The 12,604-nt window shown below is 33.5% G+C and overlaps 1 protein-coding gene across 3 annotated transcripts in view; it reads left to right on the top strand.

Moving 5' to 3' along the window:
- The window catches only part of LOC123547536 (protein dachsous-like), a 128,843-nt gene that overhangs the window by 19,059 nt on the left and 97,180 nt on the right, over positions 1–12,604 (top strand). For all 3 annotated transcript variants that reach the window (XM_053551794.1, XM_053551795.1, XM_053551796.1), the window contains exon 11: positions 5,764–5,924. In XM_053551794.1, the coding sequence (XP_053407769.1) occupies positions 5,764–5,924 (161 nt within the window). The remainder of the gene's footprint in view (positions 1–5,763; positions 5,925–12,604) is intronic.

The following is a 12,604-nucleotide window of genomic DNA, read 5'->3' as shown; positions in this document are numbered from 1 at the left end:
AAATAGATCTCAGAAAGTATTTGTAAGACAATCGTTTTCAAATTGTATGTCACTAACTGCAGACGTATCTCAAGGATCGGTCTTGGGTTCTCTTTTATTTCTTGTTCAATTGTATATGTAAATGATATTGCTAGATTCTGTTATAAGTACCGCTTGACTATTCGCTGACGATAGCTTACTTGCTATATCTTCGGCAGACTCCGTTTATATAGAAACTATCTTAAATTCAGACTTAGCAAAAATTTTCGACTGGGCGAAACAGTGGCTTGTAAAATTTAATCCTTCCAAAACAGCAGTTATGTTTTTCTCTTCTAGAGATAAAGCCCAACCTTCTTTAACTTTTGATAATACTCCTTAAAACTACGTTGACGATCACCAACATCTTGGTGTTACAATAAGTCATGATGGTTCTTGGCACACTCATATAAACAATATCACTAATTCAGCATCAAAAGTACTCGGATCGATGAGAATGTTAAATTCCAAGTTAAAAGATCTACTCTTAAAAACATTTATATATCGTTTCTAAGACCTTTGTTTGAGTATGCGTCAGTTTTATTGGATAGCTTGTGGGAGAGCTGTACACAATATGAAAAGGACACTCTTAAAAAAACTTCAGTATGAAGCTGCTCGTATAGTTACTGGTTTGACTCGCTCTGTATCCATTCAAAATTTACTTACGGAAATTGTTTGGGTTTCCCTTGCAGATCGTAGAATTACGCAGAAATTGATGTTAGCATATAAAAGAAACAAGGACTTCTTCCCGATTACGAGATTTTTCCACCAACAGTTCATAATTCTGACAATTATAAACTTAGAAATAATACTAACTTTGTTACAGTGCCTAGACGTCTTAAAATTTACACGAAATCAGTCATACCCGATTCAGTAAAACTATGGAATAACCTTGACCTTCCAACATGCAATGTTAACAAAATTAAGAACAAACTGAAGAGCAAATTCAAATCTGCAATTGTTCAGTCCTTTTATCTAATAGGAGAATGACTCTTTAATGTCGTTCAAACTCGTATTAAAAATCGATGTAGCAACATAAACAATGATCTCTTTTTGAACCATCTACGCGACTGTCCTGATTACTCTTGTGGACATGAATTTGAAGATGCGGAACATTTCTTTTTTTTAAATGAAGCCATGATGCTAATGCCCGTCGCCTTTTTTTTTTGTAGATTCCATCCTCTTAGTTTTCAAAAATTACTTCATTATATTGGCTCACTAAATGATGATGAGAAGAACAAAAGACATATATAAAATACACATCGCTTGCCAGCACTGCCTACTAATCGTCTGACTCTACATCAGATTTGAGAACTCTGGGTGGAATGGGTGTGGGGATGTGGAAACATGGCTGGTGCGATTGCATTGAATCATTTCGCGCTTAATTCCGTATGTTGTCTTTTTCGTTTGCTTTTTCGCGCGCTCTCTCTCGCGCTTTTCTGTTTATATAGTTTGTTATTTTAACTGAAGTTTGTTTGTATTGAAAGTTAAAAAATCTAAATCAATAAAGCACTTTTTCCATGCTAGTCCAAACAAAACTCCGTCATTTAGTTTACTCTAAGGATAATTTGACACCCAGGGACGGACCGATTTCTATTGTTGGTAAAACTTGTGGTCCAACTCTTTTGTATTATCATACTATTGCAAAAAAGAAAGTCATTACAGATTGTTGTTTCGTCTTTGATTACGTCATATCCTGATTACATCACATTCTAAGTGCGACACTGTATGCAAATTTCATTGAGCATCAAGTACCATTGCCGGATAGCAGTTATTGGACAGCACACTGGCTAAGTCAAATTCTAATGTCATGGGCGCAATAGAATTTTATTACCTCGATTATTTGAAAAATAGGTACAAGCTATTTGATTCATACATTCGTCGGCGCCCGTGTCCTGATTTTTGTGTATGTTTATAGGTTATTAACTTTGTATGTGGATATATGCACGAGTTCTGCAGCGGTGATATTGCGCGACTTTAGAAGCGCAATATTATCCGCGAAAGAACGAGTGCATATATCCACATACAAAGTTGATAACCCTTTTATTACATACCCGCTATCAAATCATTAATTTATGTCTAAATTATCGTTATGTAACGAAAGACAGGAAAAATACGAAAAGAATTTCTCCGAAAATGTAATAAACAAATCAAACTGACGCGCATTATTATTTTCCGCGAAAATGACGTCAACTTGTCGACACGTGCACGTGGACGCCATGAACGTCACGCGATTCTTTCCATTACAACGTTAAGAAAACATTCCACGTCCGTTATGAAAGCGTTCCACGTCAATATGGAAAAATATTGCACGATCGAGGTCCATTGAAACTCAGTGGAAAATAATTTTAGGTATGTAATAAAAGCTGATATCTCAGTAACCACTAATGAGAATGGCTTGAAACCTATCTGACATGCAGTGCACAGGTTCCATAACTCTACTTTGCATTTTTTTAAAAAGATATGCCCCTTTTTCGACTTAACAATTTTTGGATACGTTGTGTATTCAAGCTGGTATCTCAGTACCTACCAACGGGAATATATTGAAATTTCACACACTTGTCTATTGTGATGGTCAGACATGCAGTGCTCAGGTTCAGTTACTCTGTTTTGCATTTTTACAAAATGTTGCCCCTTTTTCGATTTAGCAATTTTTACTTAAGTTTTTGCATGTAACGTGTTATCTGAATATCCACTTATCATTACGTCACGAGTTGGACTACCAAGACGGTGTGCCCGGCAATTCGTTTTTTGTGCCCCCACCCCCACCCCCCATGAGTGGTGGGGGCATATAGATTTGCTCTCGTCCGTCCTTCCGAGAATGTTATGTCGCACCTACCTCCAAAAATATTTGATGCAGAGTCACAAAAATTTACAGGAATGTTGGTCAGCATGTGTATTTGTGCACCTGGGGTTTCACGTCCGGATTCATTCAGTCGTGTAGGAGTTATGGCCCCTTACTTTGTAAAATTGGTCATTTTAGTGTTGTGTCGCGCCTAGCTCCAAAAGTATTTGACGTAGAGTCACAAAACTTTACAGGATTGTTGGTCAGCATGTGTAGTTGTGCACCTGGGGTTTCGCGTCCGGATTCATTCAGTATTTTAGGAGTTATGGCCCCAGACTTAGTAAACATTTTGGTCATTTTAATGTTGTGTCGCGCGTAGCTCCAAAAGTATTTGACCTAGAGTCACCAAAGTTTACAGGAATATTGGTCAGCATTGCAGTTGTGCACCTGTGGTTTCGCGTCCGGATTCATTCAGTCGTGTAGGAGTTATGGCCCCTGACTTAGTTAAAAATTGGTCATTTGTATGTTGTGTCGCGCGTAGCTCCAAAAGTATTTGACTTGGAGTCACCAAAGTTTACAGGAATGTTGGTCAGCATGTGCAGTTGTGCACCTGGGGTTTGGCGTCCGGATTCATTCAATATTGTAGGAGTTATGGCCCCTAACCTAGGAAAAAGTTGTCATTTTAATGTTTTGTCGCGCGTAGCTCCGAAAATATTTTACCTACTGTCATTATTTCACTGCACAAGACCAGACTTCTTGTCCAGACTTACTAAAAAAAAGTTTGTTAAACATGTATGTTAAAATGTACTTACCCTAGAATCATAAAACATTAGAAGATTGTTTTATAGCCTATGAAGTGTTCTCTTTAGGATTTTACTCAGCTAGGCTACAGTTATGGCCAACTAAGTGAAAAAGAAAACCATAACTTTCTTAAAAGTTTGTGTTGCAAACATCTTAAAATTGTTTATCCTGAGTCATTAAACCATGTTACAGTGACAGGAGTGGGGTACCTGTGTCCTATGGACACTAATCTAGTTCATATTTGAAGATATGGATTATTGTATAAAAATATTATATAAAAATATCATAAGGTTACTTAATGTCTTGGAAATTAAACGTGAGTCAACAAGTATGCGCTATACACACATCATGGTTAACTACTTGGACTGTTTTGGATCAAAATTCATGATAATGGGAAGGATTATTTTGGAATTTTGTTAAGCTGAAGGATGTCAAGATATATGTGTGTAAGTTTGCCATGTAGGCAATTTCACGAAATACAATAATATATTACTCGTTTATATATGTCGTGATTTACAGCTTTTGGTATATATTTAATCTGTATTTCTTTGAAAAGCAAGGGAGACTTGAACAGTTTCGACATTTACCTAAGTTACAACAACGCTAGTATAACTTTCCAGGATTGGGTCATCTTAGGTTAATTGAAACCCATTTACCGATATTTCGACGATTTTGTTTAAACAATAATTCCACCCCTCCAATCTCAAATAGACTATTCTGGGGTCTCACATCATTTTTGTATAAAAAAAAACTGTTTATAAATATAGGTTTAGACGAGTTTATTGGGCACGGGATTAATTTTGAACAACATTCACCTCGCTCTGTATGCTTCAAATGCACGGAATTTCTGTTGGCGACAATGCTACGCGCACATCTGATCAAACGATAGTCAATAATATTGTAAATTAAAAAGTTTTTACATATATAAAGTTATATAAAGATCATATTTTTATCATGCCTCATTTCAAGTTTCAATATAAAACTCCTTCAATGTTATGCACTCTAGTATTAATGTATTCTTAGTATTTTGACCAAATACACATTTTTATTAATTTTTTATTGGTTTATATTTATCCAATACTACAACCAAGGCCTCTATTTATAAAAACAACACTAATAATCAACGCATTAATTTGTTTTACTGTAAGATGTCCAGGGCGATTTTTAGTAACACGTTTTTAAAGAAATTGGAACTAAAGTCTGTCCAACATCACCTTTGAAGTACGTTTGTATTAACATTCATTCAAAGAAATTATTTAATGTTTAACAAACAATAATATTATCTTTAGCTATATAAAATAAAACTAACCGTTTGGCCGAAATTGCAAATAAAAAACAGGCACATTTTTCCGTACACTGTATAATGCAAATGACGCTGAACCGTTTTCCAACATGGCGATACCCTTGGTAAGTTTTCTTGGAGGCATGCTCAAAAGCGTGCTCTAAAGTTATCGTGTCAGATTATTCAGTGGTTTACTTTGGGTTTTTTACAAGTTCCGAAGTACAATAAAAACATTTGTCAGACTAGATCTTTGGGGGAAAATAGCATATTTTATACGATAAATACATATCCTTTCGTGTACGAGATCGTACAAGAAAAGTCAGTCTGTGTAACTGGATCTTAATATTTCAGACTGGATCTAAATGTTTCAGACAACAGTAAAGAGAGATAGGTATTATTTAAACAAAAAGTTTAAGCTCTCACTTTCGATATTTGTCTGATCACCGGATTATTGATCTGAGCCTCATATGGCATTTGTCCAGCCGGAATTCAGCATAGCTTTGTTTTTGTATTTTACTGACAGTCTGCACAAACTGATCTAAAAATTTAAATATTGCTATATCAATGCAATTTTATTTAAGTTTCGATTGTTGTGTTATAAGAGGGGATCATTCATTACCACTCATAAACAGACTGAATCAAACCGAGTCTGCCATTATTTTGCTTCAACATAGTATAAAACAGTTTTACCGAGAGCTCTTGTTTTGAAATGGCTTCGTCATAGGAAACTGAACTGTTTACTACTATGTTTGTGAAATTTGCAGTGTCTTTAACCAGTTAGTTAAAAATATCAGATTTGTTAATAATCTATTTTCTATATGTAAAAGCTGTCGGTATGCCAGTTCACAAAATAATGTAAAAACGGTTCTACACATTACAGCAGAGGCTCCCGTGTTTGTAAAGCCTAGCCCGAACGATGCAGACGACGGCCACCTTATCGCTTTACTAGAAACAATTCAAGCAGGCGAAACAGTGCTTACACTTTCAGCCACTGATGCAGATACCGATAACGCAACATTAACGTTCAACATGGACGCAAGTGTAAGTCGAGTGGACAGTCTACTCTTTTACTTTATTATCTGTATTTATCTGTATTTAAAATTGTGTTGATGTAAAGATAGTTTACAGTTGTATACAAAAGGGCCTGCCTGCTGATGAATATTGCTGAAACATAATTTAAAATCAATGGTATGTGCCTACACCAAACCACTGGATTGACGGTCGAACGCCCCAACCAGTGTATCATTCGGTCCGATAAGATGAAAGTTAACATTGTGGGAATGGCTGTATATGCCAATGTTGAGATAACTGTATCCCTAATTGGTTTTGTGTGTGTGTGTGTGTGTGTGTGTTAAAAATACATGCTTGTATTAATTTATGTATGAAACAAAGAGCCATCAAATATGATTAAAATAATAAAAAATGAATTTAGCAATTATTCATCAAAACACGAATGCTCATTGTTATCCCCGCCCCCTCCAGTTTATTCATATTAATTTTCTACTTTTTATATTTTTTATTTTTTTGATAGTGCTGTTTTAAAACAGACTCTTAGCGATCATGTTTCGAGGGACCCAGGTTCTTAATATTTGCATAAAAGTTTGGAAACGGTACCAATCTTTAATATTTTATACTTCAGTTCATTCATATCACCCGATTTTGTTTCAAGCTAAATTTAAAAATGACAGCGATTAAGCGGCACGTAATTCAAATTTGAAAAATACACATACTGATGAAAACGGTGGAAGTTTTTATCTGAGTGTTAAATATGAATACGGTCAAATGCTGACAAAAACTTAGCAATAATTGTACACCTCAACAAGTACAAAGTGTGAATAATGTGACATTATTCTAATAGCCGTTAATAAAACATTATTAGAAGTATCAATATTTGAGACACATTTGCCTCGTATAAAACGCTACTAGTAAATAAGTGTAATGACAATGTAGAAAAAGAAACGTACATTGTGTAGAAATTGTTTTGAAAAATGAGAAATGAATGAACATCACTATTTGAGACACATTTACCTCGGATACAGCGCTACTAGGAAATAAATGTGGTGACAATGTTGAAAAAAAGTACATTGCATAGAAGTTGTTTTGAACAATGAGTAAATGAATGAATAGGCAAAACATATACTTATTCAAAAATGGTAATTGCACAGAATATATAAAATGGATTCGCAATGAAAATGCAAAATCACAATCTTTCTTTTAATGCATAGTACAAATATTTTGCTAGATTCATCAATACTTTATTATTTGTAGCGGACATGAGGGTTTCAAATTTCTGTAGCGTAGGCCACCTACAAAAATACGACTTGAAGAATTTTCGACGCAACTGATAGTATTTTGGACATACTAATAAAAAATGGTATTCGTCATCTATCAAATTCATAGAACAGTTTCGGCACTTTCTTTCTTCTCTTTGGACATTTTCATGCCTACCTTTTTCTATTTCCAAAATATATGAGATGACAAACGGAATTTACTTAGCGCTATTCTATATTTATTAATATTTATAGTATTTAAATATTTTTCTTGTTCAAATTCATGTTTAAATAAACTATATGATGACAACCTGCTCAAATTATTTGTTTGAGTACCAGCTTTGTTTGTATATGGCAAGTATTCTTTGTTTTATAACTTGTAAGTTAAAACACATATTATCTTAGCTTAGCCATATATTTGTCATTCCTATTTCGTTTAATACGGATTTGATCGTATACGCCCAATTTTTACCGTTGTATGAAAGGTAATTATTTGCATCTTCCTTTAACATAGTGTAGATTTTCTTTAAAATACAATTTTCATCGATTTTAATATTTTTATCCAATATCTAATCATTACTATTTTTCGGTGTATTTTCATCGGATATCTACCTAAATCTCCATATAAACCGTCGAAGTTGGTGGATTTTCTAACACAGAGTATTTTCCTCAGAAATTTACAGTGGACTTTTTCAATACACTTTCCTTCACCATATCCATGAATTTCCGCGCCATAGTTAAGTATTGAACCAACCAAGCTATCAAATAATTTACATTGATCTTGTACTTTTAATTCTACTTGATTAAATACTGTAAATAAGTTATGCAATGCAAATAATGAATGCTTAGCCAGATGATTTTGTGTTCGAAACCAGTGACCATTTTTGAAGAAATATATTTCTAGATATTTAAAGGAGTTGACAATGTCTAAAATTTGCCCATTAAAATTGAAGTTATAAATTGTGTGTCTACCTTGTTAAAATATAATTTTTGTTTTAATGGTATTTATTTTAGTTTCCAAGTGTCGCAATAAGCAGACAGATCATTAAGCAATAACTGTAGGGCTTCTGGCTTCTGTGCAAATAAGACCTATCATCTGCAAATAAAAGCATATATAATTTCAAATCACTATATTAAATATATTTTCGATATTTCCGTTAATATTAATGATTAAATCATTCACAAAGAATAAAAATAAAAGGCTAGAGCTAGGGTCTCCCTGTTTTGCACCAATATTTGAATCGAAACTGGGTGAAAACTGATTATTATACCTTACTGCAGCTTTAACACAGCTGTACATATTTTGTATGGCTTTTACAAACTTAGAGCTCAATTTTATATACTCAGGGCACAGTTTTAAATCACCATACAATAATTTGTATGGAGATTTAAAAGTTAATACAACAACAGCAACAACAATAATAATTTATTGCAATCATCATTCGCATGGTTTTGGCAATGAACAGAACAAAATGTAATTTAAACATAGCATGCACATATATATGATATATCAATCTGTAAACAAAACAACACATTACAATATAGTATCAAAATGTACTGCGCGTTTCTTAAATCCATAATTTAAATATTTACAAAGGCGTATAACTGTTCTTAGATTTTCACTTTTCATTAAGTTAATAAATTTTTCAATAGTTGGCCAAGATTGACAAAATGTTGGTAGATATCTACATCTAATTTCTCTGTAATATTGACATGTCATTAGAAAATGGTATTCTGATTCAACTAAATTGTGTGTACACTTTTCACATATTCTATTATTTCTTTCAGTTCCAGTATATCTGCCAGTTTTTATGGCTAAGCAATGTGAAGAAAGTCGAAAACAAGTCAATAACCTTCTTAGATAGTCATCATTAATAAAGGATAGATATGGTTTAAATTCAAAATTTGTCTTAAACTTAATGTAATATTCAAGTTTCGGAGAGCTAAATACAGACCCATGCCATTCTTGGATAAATCGATCTCTTACTCTCCTCTGAAATAATGGGAAATAGTTTACATTGATATCTATGTTATCCAAAAGGTTACTATATCCTATGCTATCAAGAATTCTTTTCACCGCTTTAACCCATGGTATACAGTTAGCACTATCAATAAATCTTTTTACTGAGTCAAATATACTGTACATTATAGAATTAGGATTTGACTTAACTTTAAGCCAGTATTTTCTGATACTTCACATCTAAAATTCTTTTACAGAATTGTGTATGAATCTTCTCAATATCTAAAGTATTGTATATTCCCCATATCTCAGAGCAGTATAATAGAATTGGTGAAACCATTTTATCAAATAAACTTAATTTTGTTTTAACATCTAAATTTAATCTTGAAAAAAATAGAATGCAATCCACTCACGGCTTTTAAAGCCGGTTCAGACAAACATTTAATTGCCGTTTTTAAAGTGCCATTCCGGCTAAATTGTACCCCTAAATAGCAGAACAAGTCTACAATTGCAAAGTCTCATCATTTATACGCCATTCAAAATTCATGTTAACTGTACGTTTACTAAAAATACATACTTTTGTCTTATTAATATTTATCTTAAGACCCCATTGTGACGCATACAAATACAGAGAATCAGTGTGCGCCTGTAGGCTTTCAGGTGATGTAGTAAATAATACCATGTCATCAGCAAACGTAAGTAAATACTTAGCTGGTTCAAATCGTCGTCGGCCAATGTGTTAAAGTCTATATTAGACGCTACGTCATTCACGAAAAGTAAAAATAGAATAGGAGAAAGAGGTTCTCCTTGTTTTAGACCTAGTGACATTTCGAAAAAATCCGAAACTGTATTTAAACCTTTCACACAAGCAGATACATTTCAGTAAATTGCTTTTAACATTTTTAACATTTTTTTACTAACTCCAACTTGTAATAACTTTAACCAAAGAGCTTGTCTATTAATAGTATCGAAAGCCTTATCGTAATCCACAAAGCAACAATACAAAGGCAGCTTCTTGGATAACGACTTTTGTATAATATTATGTAGAATAATAACACAGTCTGCAGTACTTCTTTTGTTCCTAAACCCAAACTGAAAATCGCTAAATATTTCTTGTTCCTCGCACAATTTGTTAAGCCTATTTCGTAAAGTTAATGAAAATATTTTAGCCATTGTGCTTATTAATGTATGCCTCGGTAGTTTGCTGGATCTGATTTGTCTCCCTTCTTATGGATAGGGACAATTACGCCCCTAGACCAACAGAGTGGGTATATTCCATCTGAATATAATTTATTGAATATTGTTGTAAGAAAAGGTGTAATAAAAGTTTTTGTATCAATGAAAAATATCTGATACTACACCATCATAACCAGGTGTTTTATTTATGTTTAGTGAAGATATAGTTTTAAGATATCTCATCCACAGTAAACGGTCTGTCTCAACTATCGGTACTTTCCTCGTTAACAATATCACCAATAGTGTCAATATTTTCATGGAAAACGTTATTTCCCCCACTGTTTAGCAAATTTCTATAAAAAACAGCAAATTCCGATACCTCAATATTTTGTTTCGAACATTGGTTACCGTGGCGATACTGATTAACCTTTTTCCAAAATGTCTTTGGTGCTTTTTTACTCATATCAGATAATTTTGTCTTTTCATGATAATTAAAATTTCGTTTCGCCTTTCGCTTCACAGCTGCAAACAAGCGTCTGCTTTCTACAAACCTAAATTTATTTGCATCAGTATTATTGAATTTAAAATTACGCTTATCACGCATGAAAACAGTTTTTGCCTCCCGGCACTCATCATTAAATCAAGCAGGTTTCGTTTTCGGTTTGTTCTTATGTCTGACATGTATCTTTTTACCAAAAACTTGATAGGAACAATTTACAATAACATCTGTAAACAATATCATATTTTCATCTAAATTACCTACATCATAAATTATGTTATTTGTGATATCATTCAAAGAACCTGTTAGACTCTAGAGTGTTACGTAATGATTGAGATTCGTTACTGTTCCAGCACAATTTCGTATATGATAACGTTTCATCGTCCGTGGTATTATAAAAAGAACATTTAATATTGTACTCTATAGGGCAATGATCAGAAAACTCTGTAAAGTCCATCACTTTCATATATGTAATATAGTCAAAGTTTTTTCTTCTGTAATGAGATAATCATCCACCACACTGGCTCCGCTTCTGCCCCTACCAACGTTATGATAAAACACTGACCTACTTCTAACCGTCCATTTACAATTAAAAGATCATTTCCTTTACAAAGATTTAACAGTTTGTGACCAAAATGTATTAACTCCCTTATCAGTCGAATTTCGACTTGGTATTTCATTACAATTATCACTAGATGGACAGTCAATAAAACGCCACAATTGTGTATCAACAACAAAATATGGAATTAACCCTACACGGCTGTTTAAATCGCCGCACAGGAAGATATCACCAAGTAGCTTAAAGGCAAGAATGTCATTTGATAGCTGTTCAAAAAAGTCAAACTGAAACAAGCTAGATTTATCATTCAAGTAAACCGTTGAGCCCTCCGGTGGAATGTAGCATGTACACACGTATATGTCTTTATCACCAGTTTTCAGCTTAAACCATATTATACCGTTAGAATGCATTTTTACAAGGTCGATCTTATCACTCAAGTATGATCTTTAATAAACAAGAACGCCCCCGCTACTCCTTCTCGCAGACTTATTTGATTTCGGCCTGGGACAATTAAAGGCCTCAAAACCGGTAATATTAATATTAATTGACTTTGCGTTCCAAGTCTCACAAAACAACAGTATATCATATTGTTTTACCATATCTAAAAAGTATTCATCGTAAAGTTAATATGGGGAAAAACACCCTATTTATTCAAGAAATAAGGCTGAATTTCATAATTGCTCTTTGCTTGTGGCCATGATTTGGTAAGTTTAGTTAACACTAATCAAGGTACATTCTTGTATACTAATCTTCCTCAGATGTCAACATTGTTTAGTCCTTTGTAATTCTTTTGCCTGAAAATATATTTGTGCCATTTATAAAATAATTTGCACCCAAAGTAGTTTAGACTTGTTAGTATGGCTGCTAGGAAGCATTTCCAATTTCCGGATAATATACCTGCCGAAGGAACTGTAAAAGCAGAGTGCAAGCACTGTAAATAATTCATATCTGGAAATGTTGAAACAACGTCGAATTTTGTAACTCATTTGAAGGTAAGAGCATCATCTTTTATATGCTAATGTAGTCTGTTAATTTCAAAATACATATTACACCAGCTTAATTTTGTAACTCTTACATTGCATGAAACAAGTATGAATTATATACACTAGCCTCCAAAAGTTTCTTTACACTTTACAGTTGTCTGTGTACTAAATATATGATTCTGTTGTATTTGCTATAACTATGACAAATTTGTTTCAGAAAAAACACAGAGACATTTACATGGGAAGTAAATTATACACCAGTGAGGAGACTGCC

Source organism: Mercenaria mercenaria, chromosome 9, assembly GCF_021730395.1.
Source record: "Mercenaria mercenaria strain notata chromosome 9, MADL_Memer_1, whole genome shotgun sequence".
Classification (NCBI taxonomy): Eukaryota; Metazoa; Mollusca; class Bivalvia; order Venerida; family Veneridae; genus Mercenaria; species Mercenaria mercenaria.
The sequence above is the reverse complement of the archived record's forward strand: the minus strand, read 5'-3'. Positions and strand labels throughout refer to the sequence as shown.